Raw genomic sequence first — 23528 nt, 5'->3', positions numbered from 1 at the left:
CTTCAATCTGTTGGATACAACAGAAGCCAGTCTCTGGAAGCTGAGAGTACAAGTAAAATTTGCAAGGTGCAAATTCTAACCAGGTAATCATCTACTGAACAGCACATCCATAGAGGTGGTAGATGCTCTCTTGCAGTCACTTATGACCAAGGTTGAATGCCTTTGAGATAGTGTCAGTCAAAAACTTGGATTTGATGCAGGAGTTGATGGTGAGACTTAGAGTAGGTCAGGCCATATGGCAATTGTCCCTTCTAATCTTAATTTTCTCGAGTTTGAGGCACATCTTAATACTGCTACACTGCCTGTTCAGCTGTCAAGAAATGTTCAGCTAGTCTAGAAAAACATTCTGAAAGGCTGTTGCTCAAATGTGACCTGTTTGTATTTAGGCAAAATACAATTTGGGGGATTCAGTACTATCTAGACATCATAATCAGGATGTGACCCTGTCGTATCGCTTACTATACACAGCAAAACAGCCCTGGGTATTAAGAGTTGTTCAGGAGAAACAGAAAGGAATTTTAAAAGAATTACAATAATTGAGGGTTTTTTTTATACAGCTCTAGAATTAATTAAGAAATTATCAATAATGACCACAGATACCATCTTTCATCTCTGAAAGAAGTAAAAAATGGTAGTCTGCAGAATTAACATGATGCCATTTGTAGATTCTTTTTAATCAAAATACTCATATTGAGAAAACTACTCAATAAATGTGATGAGAAAATATTTAACCTTTAGGTTTAGTTTGTGTTCACATTGCAAACAAATATAGTTTTGTAAATGCTGAACATATGCATACAGAATAATTATATTTAACATAGGGAAATTCACAAAACACTTTCCACGTGTGTTATATGTCCTTTTATATTAAAGTTTTCTAAATGTTATGTTGAATAGTATATTAAATTCCATCTTCTTTCTAAGGTACCTGAAGTGGTAGCTTTAGAAGGTATTTTTCTCAGCTGTAAGAACTCCTTGCATTTAAATATATTGTTGGTATTTCCAAATATCCTATTACCTTGCACTTTTTAGTAAAGCAACAGATGAAGCTTTTAATAAACCCCATGATTAAGCAAGTTTTTATTGCAGCTACCCTTTTGCATTTCAGATTGTCAATTTGTTGCTACTGTGATTTCCCCTTTGTACAGAATTACCTTAGTTCAACAGGAATCATGCAAGTCAGTGATTAACAAGAGATTGGCTAACGTAGTTCACTGCATTGTGCAATTTTGATATTGCACCTCGTTTCACCAGTGGGCAAAAAAATAAAAAGGAAGGTTTCTAAACCCCACTTTTTTTGTCTGAACTCTCCATTTTTTCATCTGAACTCTCCATAGGGTCTCAGTGCTTGGAGCCTTTTCACCTGGGCAGGGAGTTTTGGTTCACTGTCCTAGTGAGCAGTGCCCTGGCTGGTGCCTGCAGGGCTGGCGAGCATCACTCCCAGGGTGTGAGCGCGGCCTCCGCAGGGAGATGTCGGGTCCTGCACCTCCTCCCTCCGCTTTGGCGCTCCCAGGAGCACGTGGAAGGACACCCGCGCTCACCTGTGCTTCCCATGGAGGGTGGCAGAGCCCAACAGCTGCCCAGGGAGGGCCCGGGGTCTCCCTCTCTGGAGACATTTCAAACCCACCTGGGCGCGTTCCTGTGTCACCTGCGCCGGGTGTCCCTGCCTTGGCAGGGGGTGAGACTGGGTCATCTCCAGAGCTCCTTCCAACCAGAGCGATTCTGTGACTCTGAAACAGGATGCTGAGCCCTGCGACCCGGAGATGCAGATTTGTGTAAAAAACATCAAAAAGAGGGATATCACTTGGGAACCGTCCCATTTAACAAACGATAGGATTTGTTACACGCTCTCTCTCCAGTGTGGGAGCCTTTAGCACGCTTTCACAGCTCACAGCCCGCACCTATTGCCAGTGCCAGCCTGACACCTGCCGGCGGCCGAGCGGCCTCGGGGGGACTGAGGAGAACCGGCCCGGCTCTGTGTTTGAGAGCAGACCGGAGCCGAGGAGCCATGGGAGCGGCAGAAGGAGCGGCGGGAGTGCCTGGGGAGCGGTGGGGCCGATTCGGGAGCGGCGGGGCCGATTCGGGGCCGGGCCCGGGCCGGGGAGAGCGCGGTCGGCGCCGCCAGGGGGCGCAGCGGGCGGAGCGCGCGCGGCCGGTCCCTGCCGGCGGCCGTAGGAGGCGGGGCCGCGGCGGCTGAGGGGCCGGGCTGCCATGGCGGCGGGGCGGGCGTGAGGGCCGCGGGGCAGGGCGAGGGTCACGGGCAGCCATGGCGGCGGGCAGCGCTATCCAGATCCCTACCCGGCTGCCGCTGCTGCTCACACACGAGAGCGTGCTGCTGCCCGGCTCCACCATGCGCACCAGCGTGGACTCTCCGCGCAACATGCAGCTGGTGCGCAGCCGGCTGCTGAAGGGCACTTCGCTGCGGAGCACCATCATCGGCGTGATCCCCAACACCAGCGACCCCACCTCCGACTGCGACGACCTGCCCAACCTGCACAGGTGCGGCTCGGCTCGGCTCTCCCTGCCGCCCTCGCGGCCTGCAGCTCCCCCGGATCCCGGCCCGGCCTCCCCGGCTGGGGCTCGCCGTGGGGTCACCTCACGGGGCCGCCCGGCTCCGCCGCCCCGGAAAACGCCTCTGCCCTCCGAGAAGCCTCCTCGCACCGCCGGCCCAGCGGGCGAGGTGCCGGCACGGGCTGGCCGGAGGGAAAGTTTGAATAGAGGCTAAGGTGGGCGAGCGAAATATGACGAAAGAACGCAAATCTAGGGCTGTCGCAGCTGTTAACCATAACATTTTTCACCTAATAGGTAACGCGGATATTGGCTTCGTTCACATAAAAGAAAAACAAATTGTATTTCTTTGTGGTGAAACTAACATGCTGTAACCTTTACTCTCCGAACTTTGTAGTATCAGTGGACGTGGTTAGATGTTGCAAGAAAGTAACTTCTCTTGTAAATTGTTTAAGTAGGTAAGGTGAAGGAAAACATTGATTCAGTACCAGACCGGGAATTTAAGTGAAGAACCGTCATTTACGAACACTCCTATTTTCCAGTGCATATTACTTAAGCAGAAACGTCAGTGTGCCTGTCCACAGCCAAATTCATTATTATGAAGAAGTTACATATGTTTCTAAATTGCACGACTGTATTACAGTGCCTTACTTAGTTTTTCAGTTAACTCGTTCAGGTTTTAAGGTTTGGTTTTGTAACCTGTGTTACAAAGGGAATTGGATAATTTGATTTCATTTCATAATAGGAACTATGTCCCAGCAGGTTCATCGGAAGCATGGTTGCTTCAGATAAGTAGCACACAAAATGTTTTGTGGAAGGTGGCATAATACAAGGATTTGTTCTGTTTTTAGGATTGGCACTGCTGCCCTGGCAGTTCAGGTGGTTGGTAGCAACTGGCCCAAGCCCCATTACACGCTGCTGGTGACAGGCCTCTGCAGATTCCAGGTCCTGCAGCTTGTGAAGGAGAAGCCCTATCCCATTGCTGAAGTGCAGCAGTTAGATCGACTTGAGCAGTTCACTAATGGCCATAAATCTGAGGAGGAGCTTGGAGAGCTGTCAGAACAATTCTACAAGTATGCAGTACAGGTACTTAATTTGTTTTATTTTTGTATGTCACATAACCTGTGGGTTCACTTAGGCTTTTTATTTGTTTTCTATCTGCCCTTCTGTTTCTCCAGTTCCTATATTTTTCAGTGATGAGTAGAGTTTCAGTATTTCTGCTGCGAAATAAACGTTACTGTTACATCTTGAGTTTCTGTGCAAAGTTCCAGGATGTCTACACAGCTCATTGCAGCTGAGTCTTGTGTAACTGCTTGTGTTGGTGCTATGATAAGTAGGTATTTTATATATAGCACTACTATAAATACATTCTAGTAAAAGATTTGATTAATTTTTCTAGAATTTTACAGAGATGTAAGAAAATACATACAATAGAAGTATAATGAATTGGAATTTAAAGGATGTATTGAAAGAGTCATGGGGAAGTTTTTAACTAGGGTATGTGGGGGAAATAGGAGATGTATGTATTGAAAAAAATGCTGCAAACAATAATGATACTTTTGAACTTCTCAAACAAGCAGAAAGCTCAAGGTCTTGGTGCTCCATGCTGAGTTAGTGCCTCATCTGCAAACTTTTGGTGAACTTATTGCAGTAGCTTTTTGGCAAACTACCTAGACATGCTGCATACTGAAAGACACAATCCTGTTTAGGTCAGAGAGCCACTGAGATAATTCCAAAAGAAAGCCAGTGGCCATTAAGCATTGTTCCTTGTGTGTTGTAGCTGGTTGAGATGCTGGATATGTCAGTGCCTGCAGTCGCAAAGCTCCGGCGTCTCCTGGACAATCTGCCCAGAGAAGCTCTGCCAGATATCCTGACCTCTATCATCCGAACAACCAACCAAGAGAAGCTGCAGGTATCATGTTCTTCAGCGGTTTTAATGGTAGTTAGGTATTGCTGTCTTTTTTAAGTCAGTCACTTTTAGGTAATTTTGGAATTGCTTTCACTTGTGACTGTATAGTGATAACATCATGCCAGCAGAGATTGGTGTCACAACTGAGTGTGAATGCTTGCAAAATGGTTTGATGGTGTTGTTTAAAGTGTTTATATATGCATATGGCAGAACTCACCTAAGGTAAATAGATCTGTTTGGATCTATATGGGAAATCTTAGAAATGGTTCATTTTATTAAACAATAAGTAGAGCATGGACTTAACATAGTAAAGATGATAAATCTTCCTTCAGATTGTGTTGAAATTTTGCTTACTTATCCCAGCTGACTGATCATTATGCATACCTTATTACAAGTAATTTCAGAATTAAAATTGTTTTAATATTAGAATTAAATATTTTTTAAAACATCTTGAAGTCTGGGTTTCTTTAAACACTAAGTGGTTAAATTTCTGTCATATGATGAAGTAATCTATGCAAAAATGATCTTTATGTCTTGGTGCTTATTCGTCTGATTTCTGTATTTGCTTGCTGTGTTTTCAAAGTTGTTCTTTTTCTTCTCTAACTGCTTATGCTGCACCTGGAATTGAAAGTGTGTTAGGTTCTTTCAAAGCACCACAAGTAGAAATTAATGCAGTAATTTGAAGGAAAGCTGTGTACTCTAGCTGAATATCGTGCTGGAGGAAGGTACATTAGTTACTAGTGCATCACTTTCTTTTTTATTAGAAGTTCTAAAGAAAAGAGCAGCTGGTGGAAGCTATGGAAGTACAGAAGAGCAGAAGTCTACCCATTTCCACATATTAACTTCATTTAATATGAAAGTGGAATTGTGTGCAAAATATTAAAAAGACAAAATAAACAAAAAATCTCTGAACAAAAACTTTAAGGCACAAGGTGATTTTTTTTTTTTCCCCTGGGTTACGCAAGGAGATGGTGCTGTGACTTTCTTAATGGGGCCATGTCTTTCCTGAGGCCCAGCAATTGAAAAACACTACATTGATCACAGAAAATGCAACTGAAATATTAAGATATTTTTAAGCTAGACTGGATAAGATAATTTTATCTAGTTTGAAATGCTTTGTAGTTCAGGCATCCAGACCCTTGAGGCTAGATTTTGTGTACTGTATTCTCCTTGTTTTTCTTAGTGCCTGTTTTCCTAAATCCATCTATGCCATACCTCTGGTCAAAAGACAGTAGCAGTACCTCCATGTTCCCCCATAGTGAGGATTCGTTGGTGTGAACTCGGCTGCTTACAACTCCTTGCTCTTAGATTTTAGATGCTGTTAGGCTGGAGGAACGGTTCAAGATGACCATACCATTGCTTGTTAGACAGATTGAAGGCCTGAAGCTGCTTCAGAAAACAAGAAAGTCCAAACAGGATGATGATAAAAGGGTATGGAGCTTTAAATCTGGAATATTTAAAAATGTAAATAAGTACTAAGATGCACTTTTTAAGCAGGCTAATGAATACATGCTTTTAATCTGTGCTTTTTTAATGTATGGCCATAGTGTGAGATCATAGTCTGGAGATGCAGAGAACACCTAGCTGGAAACTTTGGCTGTGTAGATACACAAAAGACAAAATATTTGTTTAAAACTGCCTAGGCTTTATTTTAATTTTTTTTAATTGAATTTTTATTTTAATCTGAGCACTTTGTGACATTAAATGAATGTTCAGATTCCTCTGAAGAGTCAATTCATGTGCAGTGTATACACACAGTGTGTTCTGGCCTGTGCAGTGAAAGGTGTATCTTTTACTGATGGCATTGCAGAGGAGTGGCAGCTTTTGAACTACAGATAAAAAATGGGTGTTGGAAATGGAGCTTGTTCACTTTTGCTTCATCTATCTGCACGTACATAGTTTAGTAACTGGAAGTCATTGAGAAATTAAAAAAGATGAGAGATTTACCCATTTTGTAAAGAGTAAGTTTATTCTGCTTAATATGATGGGCTGCAGTGCTTGAAATATCACAAATAGCTCCTTTCAGTTTTGTTTTTGTTTTGTGTTGTTTGCTAGTTTAGGATATATGATAAACTCACTAAGGAAATATATGAAGAACTGTAACTCTTTAAAGTAACACAAATAACACTTTTTGAAGTTAATTTCTGAATTAAAACTTTCTGAAGTTCTGAATTTTTCTGTGAATTTTTATGTTTTTTGCCATGATTTTCATTCAAAACCAAATTACACAGCTTATTTAAAAACCAAGAACTGGTGCAATTCTGTGGCTGTTTCCATTGCACAGGTTGTAGCTATTCGTCCTAATAGAAAATTCAGTCATGGGAGTATTACAGAAGATGAAGAGGAAGAAGAAGATCATGATGATGTTGTCATGCTAGAAAAAAAGATTAGAGCATCCAGTATGTCAGAACAAGCTCTTAAAGTTTGTCTTAAAGAAATAAAAAGGTAGGAGGCTTTTAAATGGTGGTTTCTTTTACATTTTAAAACAAATCTTGCAGACCTTTTCCTGTTTGATATATGTTCATGTTGGTTGTGTTTTTGAAATGATTTTAAACCTCAGGTAGCAATCACTGCCTTGCGGTGCAGTAGAGGCTTCCTTTGCATTTAATTTCTGGTTGGCCTTTTGAATTCTGTACTTACATTTCCAGATTAAAAAAGATGCCTCAGTCAATGCCAGAATATGCTTTGACAAGAAATTACTTGGAACTGATGGTAGAATTGCCATGGAACAAGAGTACGAAAGGTAAACCCTTCTCCTTGATTCTGTTGCACAAACATTTTAGGAAAAGTAACTACCACGTAAACACTGTGAATTAGTTCTGTCTTGTAAAATCATTGTTGATAAATTACTGCAAGCCAGGTAAACCATTAGACTCTCAGTGAGAACTGTACACTGAATAGCCTGTGTAGCTCAATTATAAATCTAAGAATGTGGATTTAAAAAGTATTAAGTATAGTTTTGTTAACAAATGAAGGTGTTACTAATTACAGTTTGTGCCAGTATTTATCAAAAATAATAAAGAAATGAGCATCTAATTATTTTTTGTATGTCAGACAGAAAGCTCTTTGGGAGATTTTTGTAACATTGGCTTTCTGAAGAAGGTTCTGGTTTATCTTAAGCAAGTTTGATAAGAAACAAAAGGATTAAAAAGCACAGTTGTATTTAATTTTATTAACTATAACTTGGGGTGCAGTAGAAGAACTGCACTGAGTTTGTGTCTGCTTTGTACCATGGTTTTTGGAGTTGTGAGTAGAGGGTGATGCTGTTAATACAGATAGAGTGTGCAAAAATGGAGAGTGAGGGAAGAGTAGGAAACCAAACATGACCAACAGACATCTCCTACTGACCAGCACAAGTAGACTGAGTGGGAAAAATTCATTTGCACAAGGTGGAATTAGCACACCTGCATATCCATCTCTACCCTTCTGCTGGTACTTCTAGTGAGCAATTGTTGCTGGTTGGAAATAGAGGTGTTTACAAATCTTCTAGTAAATATTTTCTTTAATCATTAAACTGTAAAAAGATCTGCCTACATGTACTTTGCGGTATTATTCAAAGACTCCTCAAATGACTAAAATGTTTGTTGACAGTCATGTCCTAGCAGAATGTTTTTTTGGTGGAAGTTGCTCTTTGATCTTTTAAAATTATGCTGTGTCATGTGAAGTTTGGTGTTTTTACTTTAAGCAAAGTTTGTGAGTGTGACCCATGTGATTGCTATTTTGAACTCTGTAGCTACAGTGAATAAAAACACACATGCATACAGAATTAGAAAATCATGATGGAAAATCATGATAATTTTAGGCTTGGATGGTTATTATCAGTACTGTGTCATTTTCAGTACTATAATCTGTCTACCTTAGGTCTAATTTCCTTATTAAAGAAGAACTTTAATACCTTTGCTTTAGAAAATCATTGTCTGAAAAATGTGTGTGAATTGGGGGATTTCCCTGATGAAGATATCTGTTTCTACTGTAGGATGAATTGTTTCCATTTTTAAGGTAAATGTGCTGATCTCTGTGCTGTTGTTGATGCCAGATCGCCTGGAAATCCGTGCAGCTCGGATTGTTTTGGATAATGACCATTATGCCATGGAGAAGTTGAAGAAGAGAGTTTTGGAGTACTTGGCTGTCCGACAGCTCAAAAACAACCTCAAGGGGCCCATTCTTTGTTTTGTGGGGCCCCCAGGAGTTGGTAAAACCAGTGTTGGAAGATCAATTGCAAAGACTTTGGGTCGAGAATTCCACAGAATTGCTTTAGGAGGAGTCTGTGATCAGTCTGATATTCGAGGCCACAGGTAATGCTTCTTTCCCTAGCTGCAGTTTTTTCTCTGCAGAATGTATTGATTATTTTTACTGTTCAGCCAATACAGAGAAATTTTGCTTCTATGAAACAATGGTAGGTATTTATTGATTTTCCTTGGTATTCAGTGGTGTTACTTGGGAGAGAATTTTAATGGAAATTGGTGTTTATTGTTGTGGTACAGCCTTTATTCTTTCCTTCTGCTACTGCCGTTTATTGTCATAGGGAATGGATTTCATCTTCAGTTATTTTAGCACTTTGAAGTAAAATTCTGTAGGAAGTTTAATGCAAACTCTTGATTTTTCTGCTTTTTAGGAGGGATGTACAGATTTAATTATCCAGTATAACCTATATGGTAGTAATGCATTCCTTCATAGCCTTGTTTGCTGCTAAAAGACAAGGAGAAACCTGGAGTGATACATGAAAGTTGCTAGAGGATAGCAATGCCCTGTTTTCCTATTTCAAAAGGAGATTTATGCAAGAACACCTAAGCTGGCAGGTTTCAAAGGAGATTTTTTGGATTACATTCCTTAGGACTGTTTAGATGTTGGGTTCGTTATGTATCTTCTACTTAGTCTTTTAAGTTTGTATTAGTCCATTCCTGAATCCTTGTAACTGGAAGCATAATAAATGGGCAATAGAGATAGGTAACTGCCGAGCATCAGTGCAGCATTTTTGTTTCCATTACACATACTTTTTGCTTATGGAATGCACTGTAGGAAATCTGGAATAATGAATTTTAGTCAGGTTTTCTTTTAAGTCATGTATTGAATAAAATTTCTCCTTACAACAGTAGGTGAATACTATGAATTAAAGCTATCAGTTATATTTTTGATGCCATCTAGGAGTTAATTTTTCCCAGTGCTATTCAGCTACTCTCAGTAGAATACACCTAAAATAGAGTGTCCTAAAAACAACTTCAAATGTGACTCAACATGTGCTATTCGAATTGGAGCCACTAGAGGCTGTGGAATACTCAGCATTATGGAAAGAAACTTTTCCAGAGCAGAGCAGGACTCGAATCTTTTGTAACAGGGAAACCACATCTTGAACTTGACATTATAAACAAAAGTCAAACTTCCTATCTTGTGCTTGAACCTCATAAAGAGTAAAGACAGGGGAGTGATATGAGAGAGCCTCATAAAGCTTTTTAGTTTGTGGCTGTCACACATTTTTGAGAGCATTATTAAGTTATGAATTCTTGTTAGAGACCAGCCATTATAAATTTCCTATTAAAAAGTGTATGAAATTAGGCAATGGGAAATATTTGCTAAGAGAGTTTATTTTTCACCAGCAAAGGAGAATGTAATCTAGAATTAGCAAGAATATTGTGTGGTTTCTGTTCAACAAGTAAGTGTATAGTTTAAAAATGAACTTTAGAGCAGTTGGTACTAGGAGTGCATTGTAGCCAACTGCTTTGTCCAGTTTCTTGTAGCTAAAATCAAACCCACCTGTTGCATATTGATCTTAATTTCTACTTTGGCTTGTTTTCCTCCTTCTCAGAATAAGATTTAATCAGATTAGAACTACAACTTTTCTGTAGAGGTCTGTAATATCCTTTTGTGTGAATAAATCCTTCAAGTTATTCCCAGTCAGATGAATCCATGTTGTGCATCTGGTGGCAGTCGGAGGGAGGGGGTCTAGAAGTGAAGACACAGACTGCTGTTTTCTGAGTTGAGCAAGCTAATTTCCTAATATTACCCCTTAGAAAATACTGTTTTTCTTCTAAAACTCCGTATTAGGCTTTGGGGCTTGAGTTAAGGATTCCATTAACATTGCAGGAGAACAGTACTGTATGTGCCTACTGAACACGCAGAAGAATGTACCAAATGTACTAGAACATTCAAAAGGAACTGTTTCAGCTTGACTTGGAAGCAAACAGTGCCTGAAATAGCATTCACTTGGGCCACTTTGGTGAAAGGTGCAGACTGAGAGATTCAGCAGAGCTCTTGGAGAGCAGCAGGGCAGGGCTTGGTGTTTCAGTGACTGTGCTGTCCCATCTGATGTGCAAATGTGACAATTGGAACTGCCCAGGTTTGGCCATTTCACCGGGGATCATGTGCCTGCACCTGGAGCTTGGGAATCCTTCACTGATTGAGTGTAGGGTAGCAAGTATTATTCTGCATTCCCAAAACAAAATCATCCTCTTGGTACAAAACCAGAACTCCTTGATCAGATACCCTTCAGCTGTTGTCTGCATTTACAACTCATCTATATGATATGTTAAAGTATACTGGTTTACATTTGTTTATACTTGCATTAAAAAAAAAAAAATCCCCCCAAACCACTTTGAAGGATGACTTACAATTTTTTCCAAGAAGCTCATTGCTTTTAAAATCAGCTCAGTATTGATATTTTGTATCAAACAGGACATGTATAATCATCTCTTTAGTGTGATTTTCTATTCCTGAAAAGGAAAGATATAATTGTGCCATTTATTTATAGCGCTGCTGGTGAGGTAAGTGTGAAGTTCTTCTTTTTCACCTTCATGTGAAGCACTCCTTCCTATATTCCACTGTTTTGCAGTTTCAAAAGCTTGGACAGTTCAATTCTGGCTTAGGCCTTTGCTAAAGAAGACTTGTTTAGGTGCACCTGTTTGAGGGGTGGTGGGATTCCTCACCAGGACAGCTGCTCTGGCAGAACTTCCTGCAATGTTTCCTCACCAGGACAGCTGTGCTGGCAGAACTTCCCTGCACAGGCCTTGTTGCACCAGAAAAAAACAAACTGCAGGCAGCTTCACCCATGAGAGGAATGAGCTTTGTTAGACAAGTGCAAAGCAGAGATAGATTTTTGAGTGGACACAACCTCTGGCCTTGCGCAAAAAAGGAAAAAAAAAGGCTGTGACCTTGTGCAAGGATGTTCAGGAACAGTGGTGTTAACTTTGTTATCCTCTTCTACCCCTGCAGTTAAAAAGATTTAAAACTGTTTGTCTTGAGATCACTGTAAAGTGAGTCCTTTTTCTTTCAATAATACTACCACTGCTTTAAGGGCTCTTTTTCCTAGGCTTTCCCAGTTTACCTTGGGAGAACCAAGAAGGCTGGATTTCCCAGCTGTTTTTCTTGCATTCTCTAGGATGCATAGTGCCTTATAACATACTGTACAACTCTAGTGTTTTGTTTAAAGGTACTTTTTCACTGATCTGAAACTACATAAAAAGATTACTAAGTTGCAGACCTTCTCTGCCTGGAGCTCTCTAGGGGTTGAATTATTTAAATATTGCTACACAAGTGAGATAAATAGGAAACTTGCTCTGTGCTTCCTGTTTTGGGTGGGGAGAGTTGACTGCCGTCTGGGTTTAATGCAGAGAAAGGAACTGCATCAAAAAAATGAGCAAAGCAATGTAGAATATTGTTTTACCTCTTTTCAACCCTAGGAAAAATAATGAAATCAACATCACATTCAGTGATAGTATTCCTAAACAGTAGCATTTAGTTTCACATCTTACAAGGCAAAGGTTAAGAGCCAGACAGATAAATGGCCATACCTGCTTGTAATTTTAATATATTCTGTCTGGTTTTATATATAAATACCTGCAGTGCCTGTCTTACCAAGGATTCTTTTGTCAAGATGTGTTCCCTGATAACTTCGGAAATCTCAAGTATTTGATTATTAGTATAATAAAATAGGTCCATCTCTAATAAATAAAGAGATGCTACACGTTTAGACTGTTGCATCTACTTGCCTTAATTTAGTTTATGAACCATCCTCTCTTAAAACTCAATGGAACATGGATAGCTAAAATCTTTGTAGGATTCAAAAGGACCAAGTAAAACCTTCTATATCTAAAAACACAAAACACAAACATGCTTTAAAAAAGTGTAATGTTTTTAAGCATGCACTTGAGAATAATATAGCAAGCAAGAACAAAGAATGTTTGATGTTTACCTAATTATGTTACCCTATTAGTAGCATAAGCAAAATACTGAAACTGGGCTGCATTGTCTCTGAAGCATGCAAAATTACTCTCTAGTGCAGTAAGCACCTTGTGGTAAAAACAACCCAGAGAAGATCAAAACTACCACCACCAAACAAAACCCAAAACCACAAAAAGAAAAAAAACCCAAACCCATAACTGAAAAAAACCCAAATCTCCCCCAAAACAAGAAATGCCTAAACTGCTACACTGATAAATTTGTTTACACTGGTAAGTGATTCACTTCTGTGAACTCCAGCTCTGATTCAGTCTCCTCATTTTCTGATTGCATTTCATAGAATGCTTTCCCTGTCTTGTCAAGGCTGTGGGTGTGCAGATGGAGGAGGAGGAGGCAGGCTGGCTGTGTAATAGCTCCCCATGCAGAGTCCTGATCTGTAATGAATGTTCCACAGCGCAGCCCTCCGTGAGAGCAATCCGCTCCCTTGCTGCAGATTAAGACTACACAAAAGCATTGAAGTGAGGAACTGTTGCCTGCTGGCTGATTCAGTCTTTAGCAGCTGCCTCAGGAAGGTGGTAACAGGCAAACTGAATTTCTCTTGCATTGCTGGCTGTTTAGAAGGTCTTAAAACCTTTTATTTTTTTTTCTCAGATCTAGAATTAAATACATTTACTGTAATTTATTTCCTCAGTGGTAAAATGATACATGGAACTGACACCATTGCTGTGTGGTTTGGGTTCTGCTTTTGTTGTTTTTTGGGTATTTTTTTTATATTTAAAGTCATGTCTAGTCATTTTTGAAATTAGTCCCGTGGTGTTTTTGGTTTCATCTTTGTAAATGTCATCGTGTTTGTTTTGGACAGTGGTAAACCAGATCATATGGCAAAGCAGGCCTGTTCTGCTTGTCTGCTTTGTAAGGGTCATGAGCTAGATACTGTAATTCAGCACTTAATGTATCTCTTTCTTCCTAGAATTTTATGCTCTTAATTATAGTATTTTGAGTAGTTATGGCACAAGCAGAAGAGAGTGGGATAAATGCAGCAAACAAGGGTTATATACATCTGTAAAATGTAGTTGTGCTGTGTGTGTGTTGTGGGAAAATGATTTTACTGATTTGCTGAATAAATTCAAACTTGTCATTTTTTGTTTCATTGCAGTGTTCAGCTTTTCATTTCATATTGAAATGACAGTAAATACAGTTATTTTTGGTGGGTGTTTATTAAAGCATGCTTTATATCTGTTATAAAGCATGTTAATCTGGGGACATTGACAGTTCAGCATAATTGGAATTTTGCTCTTTTGTAACATGCTGTGTGAACTCTGCTATGATGACAAAATCCCAGCACTGTAATTATGAAAATACTTTTATTAATGAAGTTCCCAAATCTGCTTCTGCTTATTCTTACAGTACAAGGATGATGGTCACTAGAACATGTTAAGATATCCACAAGCTGTAAATTCTGGATACACTTTAATGTAAATGATCATCTTTGCAGACCAACTAGTTCACCATGGAACTCAAATTTTCATCTGCTGCTATAATTGCTTGTATTAGCTCAGTTGTATATTCCACGTTTTTATCAAGTATTCCACAAATTTTTGCAAAAAAACCCGAGAATTGTTGCAGTGCTCCTTGTTCTTCTATTTTGCCTGGAGTTTTATTTGTGATGTTTTTGATGTTGCTCCTCCTGTTCCCAGTGTCACTGCCCTCTTTCCCCATCCCCTTCCAGGCGCACCTATGTGGGCAGCATGCCTGGCAGGATCATCAATGGCCTGAAGACTGTAGGGGTGAACAATCCTGTTTTCCTCTTGGATGAGGTGGATAAACTGGCAAAGAGCTTGCAGGGGGATCCTGCAGCAGCCTTGCTTGAGGTAAGAGGTGTTAAACTGCAAGCATTGTTTTTCATTTGGATTTTAAAAGAATTAAACTGGACTCAGAAGATTCGTTGGACAAAAGAAGGCCTGACAGTGCTGGATCTGTTATTCAAATACCAGCTGCTGAGTTCTGACATGGGTGGGTTTCTGTCAATTCCTCAGGCACCATGCAGATGCTGTTACATAGTGGCTAAGTAACATATAAATCTCAGTGAGCTGTACTTGAGCACAAGGATAGATTTTAGGGTGTTTTCTGTATTTAAATAGTGTTCAAGCCCTAAACATCACTTATTTGGGGGACTTCAGGACACGGATTTTTAATGATCAAATGTTGTTAACTGTAGAGGATCTAGACAGTAACTAGACTGCTTCAAGTTTTCCCTTTCTTTCTTGGAACCACTTTAATACATTTTTGAAGCTCTTGATGGTACCAGCTTGTAGTGTAGCTAAGCAGTTTACCCAGTGCATAATACGGACTCGCTGTATGTTCTGTTAGGAGAATTCCTTTCATTAGTGTTGTAATTAACTGTCTGAACTTAGGTTTTTCATGTAAGTCACAGATTCCCACTCCTTGACTGATTATGGTGTGATGAGTATTTGGCTGATTATGGTATGATGAGTGTTAGCTTTCCATTAGTCAGGTTTTCCATGAGTGCATTTTTTCTGAACTTCTGGTACTCAGACTAAGATGTGAATGAATTTAGTTTTGAAGCACATAATACAGTTATTTAATCAAAAAGGTTTTAGAGTTGTCTAAGTTGATTTGCTTAAAAACACAAATAACATCCTGGAGATACAATTGAGGACTTTGGTGAATGAGATACTGTTGGAATAATTTGTAAATCCCATCAAGTGTTGAGATGTTATTAATTAGGTTAGTTGGGCTTTCAGGAGGCCAAAACTGGAGTGATCATGAAGAAGATGAATTGAGACCTGTGCCTTGCAAGCTTCATTTGTCATATAGCAGAGAGCAGTAAGGAGTTGTCAGAACCTTCTTCTCAATTTCCATTTTCCTGGAATGTGACATGATATCCCAGTACAATTCCTTCTTCCACTGATTTATGCATATCCAGTGCTTTTATTCTAGCAGTTTGCTGGAGAGAGGGAGCACATCCTCAGATGTGGGGAAGAGACAAAGCATTGCCCTTCCCTGGGCAGATGGCTGGGTCCATCTTTCTGTGCCAGCACGGATGGCAAAGGGGCAGTGAGGGAGGGGATGGCACAGCAGGGCTGGGCCAGCCTGAATGTTGAGGCTGCCAGGGCAGATGCAGCACAATGCACGTGATAGTTTTAGTGCTGTGCATGCTTAGAGATTCCTTGTACTGCTGTAGTTTTACACTCTGCCTTCTCTTTTGTGTTCTCTCTGGCCCTAGGGACTGCCATGCTCCCACTGTTGTAGCTGCACTGCTTCTGGCATGGTTCTGTACCCGTTTCACTCAAAAGGAGAGGCATTAGTAAAAAATACCCACATTTTTTGAGCTAGCCTGGCTCACTTTCACAGAAGTGACTTAGGGCATAATCCTAGAAACATCTCAGTTGTCAGAGTTGTGGTAGCTTTGGTAGGTGGAGGTGAAAGTGGTTCTGATAGTATTTGCCTACAGAGTCGTTCTAATGACTCTTGACTGACAGTGCTTAATGCAGTGATTTAAATATGAAAAATATGCTACTTAAATTAAGGTGTCATGAGCTCATCTGGATGCTGTATGACATTCTGCAAATGAAGTGTCAATTGACTTTCTACAAATGTCATTATTTTCTTCCTGCTAGATAGTGGAAAATTACTGTTTTGACAAGGCCAACAAGTTCTTTGAAAATCAGTGTATGAACAGGCTGTGGTTTGAGAGCTCTGTTTTGATCTTTGCATGTTAACATGAACTAGTAGTAATTTAAATGTGCTAGAAAATAGCATGGCTTCACTTCTTTAGCTTTTAAAAATGACAGTTATGGTCCTTTACCTGTGCATTTCTCAAGTGTATAGTACATATTTCTAGGGTGCATGAAGGGCCTCAAAGTGCAAAGACAACAAGCAGGGGAGTGTAATAAATACATTATTCCTTGTACTATTCCTCTGGGGGATTTTATTTACACTTTGCTGAAAGTGTAATGCTCTCTGTTTCTGAGTTTGCTGATACCTCTCCTGTCATTCGTCTTTTAGATACTTGAACTAGGCGTTCCTAATTCTAGTCAATGCATGGATAAAAACACCTGAAAATCAAATTTTTCTATTTAGCTGGTTGTTGTTTGCTATGCAGACACAATGATTTGAGATTTCTTGGAAGGAGTGTTCCAGTCATGAATCTAGATCTGTATATTCATATTGGTAATTTTATTCAACCTTTGCTGGATTTTATAATTTTCTCTGTATTTTATACATTTTCTTGGGTTTTATAAAATTCCCTGTCCTGTAGTAGAGAACAGTTGTATTTTTCTATTATGTCATTTGTGAGAGCAAATGAATTTAATTAATACTTGTTTAATTATTTGTGTTTGAATTCTGGGTACATCGTTGCTGCTTTGAGATGTTTCTGTTTTCCATCTTTTAAAACCACATTCTCAGTGATACTGAGCTCTTCTTCTGCCATGGATTTTTCCAGCTGGGGCTCATAAGGTTCACATCCCACTGCCTGCCTGGACTGCAGGGTTTATGTAAGCCCTGCTAATTGCCCATTAGTTGAATCTGGAAAAGTAATTGCTCTATTAACCATGGCTGGGCTGCTCCCCTGTGAGCTCTCTATATCCCTCTACTGCTGGCTAAACATCCTGAAGCAGGTGCTTTACCTCTTCTAAAGGACAGCTCATGGCTGGACATAATAGCTTCATTTTCATCTGCTTCTCATGGTTTATGTTGCTGGAAAGTCCATCTGGAGTGAGCATAGGTGGCCGTTTTGCTGGAGAACAAACAGTAGTCAGTGGTCACCTAATGGCTGCATTTGCCTTTGACACTGTTGCTTGTCTGGTAAGTGCCATCATTAGGTATGAAAGGCACATCCTTTATTCCTTAATGTGTAGGTGTGTTAAATTCTTGCTGTCCACAATAGGGCATGTTCAGGAAGAAAATTGCCATCCCTGTGAGCTTGGGAGCAAAGCTTGGTGCTTTCTAATTGCTAGATATGTGCTTAATTCTAATGCTTCTGCAGAGCTGTTGCTTCAGAAGACAGAATATCTTCCTATTTCCAGTTACTGTTCATTAACAAAGGAATATTTTAGTCTAAATTTAGATGACCTCTGTTAAAAACAGAAGAAAACAGAAATGGATCCAAGTGCCTGATAGTGACTATTTGTATGCAGGGAAATTAGACCAGGAGCATAGCCAGGCAATTAAATGTTCATGGAATTTATTCTGGATTTTGTGGTAATAAAAAGCTGTTACAGAGAAGCCTTTGTATGCATGTGAGCTATCTGTCATAAATTAGCCAAGATATTTTGTGCACTGAATGTTCTTTTTGTACTTCATATTTCTGTATTAGTTGAATATCTTGGAATACTTTTGAGCTTGAACTTGAGCACAGATACCTAACTGAAGAACAGTTCTCTTTGCTTTGGAAAATCTGTTTGAAATACACAGGCAGGACATTGGTTTGTATCTTATTCTAAAAAACAGTTACCATGACAAAGAATTGAGTCTGGAGGATGTCCTGCCCTTGTAAAAGATCTCAGATAATTCACATTTTTAGATATAATCTGAGCTGATTTGGATTATAGTTTCCTTTCTCTTTATTGGATAGTATTTTTTGTATGTGACTAGAGCATCAGTATTTTTGCATCTTTGTAAATAACATTCTAATCACCAGCTTGGCACTTAGCAGGGTTCATAAGGATTTCTAGTTGCAGGCTTGAAGGAGAAAGAAACATGCAAATAAATGTGTCAAAATGCCAATTTGGTCTGTCAGAATACATTGTAATTCAGTAGCTTTGGAATTACTTGCAAACACTTCAGCTGATAGACTGGAATTCTATGGAAATACTGTTACCAGTATAAAAAAAAAGGAGTAAATTGAATTAGGATTAGCTGTTTCAAACAGTTTAGAATAATGTGCAAGACTAGACTTGGGAGTGGGAGGCTAATATTTGGTATAGACCTGCTTGTTTTGAGGACAGTTTGTAGTTGCTGTGCTTGCATTCCCTGCCAGTTGTTGTGTTTCCCTATAGTTTAGGGCTGGCCTGGGGGCCTGGCTGAGGTAAGGCACATTGGCTTGTCAGAATTCTTCAAGGCCTTTGCTTTTGTTGATAAAGAAGGGAGTAAATGACAGCAGCTGCCTGCTGAAGAGGGAAAGAAAAGCTTTTGAATAGCTTAGAGGCAGTGCACAATGGCATTCACTGAGTTCCAGCCCTGGGTTCAGAATTGAAGCATGTGCTTCAGTATGTTTGAAGATTTCACTATTAATGGAAATGTGTAACTGCTTTTAAATCTGTGCAGCACTTGAAAATAAAATCTGAATTTATTCTGTTTTTTAGGAAAGTCAGCTGTGTTTCTGGCATTCTGAAGTAGGATTTTTCTAGTTTGTTCTGATCATAAATATTTTCAAAAGATTTTTCCACTTTTCAAAGTCTGATGAGAATTTAAGAGTAATAGAAACTTAGAATTGTTTCTTTTATAACTATCAAAGAAGTCCTCAAATTCAGTTGTTTTTTAATTATCAACACTGTTCTTGGCTATAATTCAGGTTGTGTGCATTCATTTGGGTGTAGGCAGATAAATTATTTTGACAGTGGTGTGCTGTTTCTCAGGAGATGCATGGGTCCTATTATCTGTGGCATGAGAATTATTTGTGTTGATGTAGCACTGATCATTCATCATTTGGGAAGGAAGAGTGTGGCTGTACTTCAAGGGGCTGTGAAGCAAAGGTAGTTCACAGGTGATACAGAAGCCAGGAGTAAATTGATGTGTACAATGAACTTCCCATTTGTGCCACTTAAAAAAATCTACAAAAAGCATCTCAGTACCCTCGTGTTCCACATATGTATTTTTTATCACCTAATCTTAAATCTAGGCAAATGTTGCATTAGCACACATAAGTAGTACTATGAAAGTGATAGGAAGACAACATGGTTATTACAGCCCTAGTTCTACTTGTTCAGTTAATTTTTGACGTTGGTCAGACTGTGTGTTTTTGTTCTGCAGTGCTTGTTCAATTTTGTCTCTGTTGTTTTGGGACAAAAAGAAAAATGATTGTGTTGGGAAGGCCAGGGCTTGCCAAGGGTCAAAATGTGCCTGGGATGTCGTGAACAATAAGAACTTGTACTCCTCTGTTAGTAATAAAGGCTGGACAAAGCAGAATGAGTGAGGCAGGTGATTTAGTGACAGCAGCTAAAGCTGGGATTGTGTTCTTCCCCTTGGTCTCACAAGAGAGATCTCATGGGCTGGTGTGAGAGTATGATGTAAGCTTTGAGTAAGAAGAGCTGCCAGCAGCAGGTGAGGATTGGAGTCAGGGATTTCCTGGGAGAGCTCTCCTTGTTCTGTTGGGCCAGATGGGCTGCTTTTCCAAGGTTGCTGTGAGTCCTTGAAGGGCCACTCTACTATGTGTGAAAGGTCATGGAGATGCAGCTTAGGGGAGGTGCTTGATGGCTGGAGAAATGCTGCAGCACCTCTAGAAAAGGGCAGGAACAACTCATGGAGAAGTGACTTCTTGTATATGTGATGTGACGAGTAGTCCAGACAAGGCCAGGATTTAGATCCATAACATATTTTATTACTGTGAAGTCAGATTTGACAGATCCAAATGGAATGTAATAAAAATGTGTATATTTTATTTACTTCTGATCACACAATTGCATCACTTTTGTGTTCACTCTTATTAAGGTCTTGGATCCAGAACAAAATCACAGTTTCACCGATCACTACCTAAACGTAGCCTTTGATCTGTCCCAAGTGCTTTTCATAGCTACAGCCAACACTACAGCTACAATCCCACCCGCCCTGCTGGACAGAATGGAGGTTATCCAGGTGCCAGGTAACACTGCAGTCCCTTCATTACATGGCTATTGCAGGTCCTTAAGCAAGTTTGGGGTGTTTTTGTTGAAATGAAAGGCAGCGTTAAGGAAAGACTGCCAGGAATCTGGAGTCCTGAAAAGGGACAAGGCAGGATGCCTCTGCTGTGGCCTCTGTCACCAGAATGGTATTTAGCATTACACTCAGGAAAACTCAGTTCCAGGTCTGTGGTGATACATGGATACATTTTGTAATGATATTTTCCTTCGCTGATTTGTTTGTATTCTAATGGTCTGTTGGCTGATGCATCTTTTTAAGATTCTGTTGGAGAAGGGGTTCTTTGAAACACTAAAATTCTGGTTTTGTTCACATGAAGTTATGAATAGCCACAAAGGATTATACCTTAACAGCCTTATAAATTATAGCTGGGGGAGGTTTTTTGTTAATTTCAATCAGGTAGAATTGTAAAATATAATAGATTTGATTGTATTGTAGTGTCTAAGCAAAAAGATCATGAACAAATTACATGCTATTTTTTTTTTTTTATTTGAAGGATACACACAAGAAGAAAAAATTGAAATTGCACATAGGCACTTGATTCCTAAACAGCTTGAACTACATGGTCTGACTCCACAGCAAATACAGATTCCCCAAGTAACCACTTTGGGCATAATTACCAGGTAAATCTGTTCATTGCTTTCAGTTTAAGTAACTTCTTTTATAAATCTGTTTATAAAGTGGTAGTAGAAAAACATTTTAATATGTATTGTCCTTAATAGCTTCAGCAGTTCAGCAGTTGGTGGTTTATGAAATTGCTCTTTCCTTAGTTCTTGTTTTCTCTAGAGAACATCCTTTTTGTAGAGAATTTCTTGCTCTTGCTCTCCAGGTGTGGCTCACCATCCCTTGTGCTGACACAATTGCCAAGGCCCTGTGAATAAACAGGAACCCCTGAGTCTGGTGTGGCTGCTGCATTATGTGAAGCCATGGCCTTGGCAGCAGATAGCATGCAGTTTAAAGAGACAAGTTATATTGCTATCATTTTCATACAAAAAATGGAAATTACCCTTCTTTTTTTCCTTGTGACTTGATGGGTACATTTGTCTAGATTTGGAATTAGGTTTAAAAATTAAAATATGGGGTTTTTCAAATAGCTTCTATTCATTAGAACTGGGGCTTTTGTTAGACATGACAGCAAATGTATTGATCAGAACATCTTTTGAACTTGAAACTACCTAATTTCCAATGGAAAAAGTGTATTGGCATTCAATGAATTGAAGTATTTTATGACCAGTGTTTTGGCTGTTTTGTGTAGTGTTACTGCCTGGTGCTTCTTTGTAGTTCACAGACCAAAACAAAATATTCTTTTACAGCCAGTTTCTCAGCTTCCAGTGAGCTATATATTTTAAGTTTTGAAATAGTTCTTCCTTTTAATTTTTAAGCATCCAAGAAGAACTCAGTGCTGTTGGACATTGCTTAGCATTTCACAAAGGTGTTAGTCATGTCTTCCCACTCAGTAATTTGTCTACAGTTTTATCAGCAGTGACAATTATTTTGATTAAAACAAAATATTTTTTCCTATGTATTAGAGTAGTCCAAGGTTTTGGTACCTTTCCCATCCCATTTTACTTGGCTGTGTGTTTAGTAAGGAGTGGGTTTCTGTTGAAAAGAACTCTGTCTTGCAGAGCACAGCCCAGCACAGCTGTTGTCTCTCACAGGTACACGAGGGAGGCGGGAGTGCGGGCGCTGGATCGGAAGCTGGGAGCCATTTGCAGAGCAGTGGCTGTGAAAGTGGCAGAAGGGCAGCATAAAGAAGCAAAGCCAGATCGTGCTGAGGTGGGGGAAGGAGAAGGTGAGCATCTTTGGCATGTTTTGTTAAAAAGGAAATTTCTCATGTATTCACTTGGAAGCTAATTTAGTAACATTTTCTCCTGTTCTATTCTTCTTTAAGGACTCTGCTTTCAAAAGCATGGCAGATAGTGTTGACATTATTATGTACAGTTTTAGTGCTGAATTATGACTTAGGATATAAGTTGAGTAATTTCAGCCTGCTGAGTTGGTAATTGAGAAGTTCAGTGCATCTGTTTCATGTCTTAGTGATGCAGTTATGATTTGTGTATGTCTTCCTAAGGTTTTTAATGCAAATCCTTCACTTCTTCTCTTTAATAAAAAACTAAGGGTTGCTGTAGTTCCTAGTAGCTCAGAACTCAATCTGGTTATTTTGTTGTACACTGAAGAAATTGTCTGCTTGAAGGGCTCTGAAATTAGAATTGTTCTTATGTCCCTTTTAAGACCAGGCTTATTCAGAGTCTCTTGGAGCTTTGGTAACTTCTCAGCCTCTGTTAGTCTGGTCTTGTTTCCCATGTGTACAGACAGTGTTTTATCATTCCCAGTCATCAGACAGACTGAAAGAAAGCTAAACACAAAACTCTTGAGCAGCAAAATTACCCAGGTAACTGCTTCACCAGTAAAGGTAGGTCTCTTTCTAGTCTGGAAATAGGAGAAGGATGAAGTCAGGTGCATGATCCAGTTCACGTGCAGCACACAACAGGTCCCTTTTTCATCCTTTTTCATCCCCCCATGAGTGTTCTCTTTAACAAAAATGAACATCCACACTATATTTGGTGAAAGATATGATGGAGGCTGTAGATGGCCCTGGCTTTTATTCCAGCCAGATGCTGATGGAGGGTGTTGCTCTATTCAGCAATTTCCTGTTGGAGCTCTGCAGTGCTCATTGCAGTGCTGGATGTCTGCAGGAGCCCTCAGTGTCAGGTAGATTAGGAATGTGAAAGGACAAACTGCAAACTTCAGATTGAACTTCTAAAATGTGGATAACCCTTAGTCTAACAAAATCTTTTCAGCAGGGTGTTGTGTGTTCCGTTAGTTTGTTTTTTGAGGACTGAAATGAGTTCAGGTGACAAATTCTGCCAGTCTGTCAGAGAGCAACTGGGTGTCAGAGGATCCTGAATCTGAAAACTGCAGAATGACTGCTTGCTTTTATTCCAGGTTACAGACTTAAAATACCAAACAGGGCCCTGTTGGTTTGATGTTCTGAAATATTCCACAATGTAGTTGATGTGGAAAAAACCTTTAGGAATAGGTCTGGTCTGGATTGGAGGAGGACAAATGAAGGGATTCA

At 39.7% G+C, this 23528-nt stretch overlaps 1 protein-coding gene across 1 annotated transcript in view; it reads left to right on the top strand.

The window, feature by feature from the left end:
- The first annotated feature begins 2222 nt into the window (after positions 1-2222).
- The window catches only part of LONP2 (lon peptidase 2, peroxisomal), a 37866-nt gene continuing 16560 nt past the window's right edge, over positions 2223-23528 (top strand). Inside the window, exons 1-11 of the mRNA XM_015639976.1 lie at positions 2223-2499; positions 3360-3594; positions 4289-4420; positions 5726-5848; positions 6702-6862; positions 7066-7160; positions 8454-8712; positions 14319-14460; positions 20264-20414; positions 20946-21072; positions 22108-22241. Of these exons, the coding sequence (XP_015495462.1) occupies positions 2267-2499; positions 3360-3594; positions 4289-4420; positions 5726-5848; positions 6702-6862; positions 7066-7160; positions 8454-8712; positions 14319-14460; positions 20264-20414; positions 20946-21072; positions 22108-22241 (1792 nt within the window). The 5' untranslated portion in view covers positions 2223-2266. The remainder of the gene's footprint in view (positions 2500-3359; positions 3595-4288; positions 4421-5725; positions 5849-6701; positions 6863-7065; positions 7161-8453; positions 8713-14318; positions 14461-20263; positions 20415-20945; positions 21073-22107; positions 22242-23528) is intronic.

Source organism: Parus major, chromosome 11, assembly GCF_001522545.3.
Source record: "Parus major isolate Abel chromosome 11, Parus_major1.1, whole genome shotgun sequence".
Classification (NCBI taxonomy): Eukaryota; Metazoa; Chordata; class Aves; order Passeriformes; family Paridae; genus Parus; species Parus major.
This window is presented reverse-complemented; position numbering and strand designations above follow the sequence as displayed.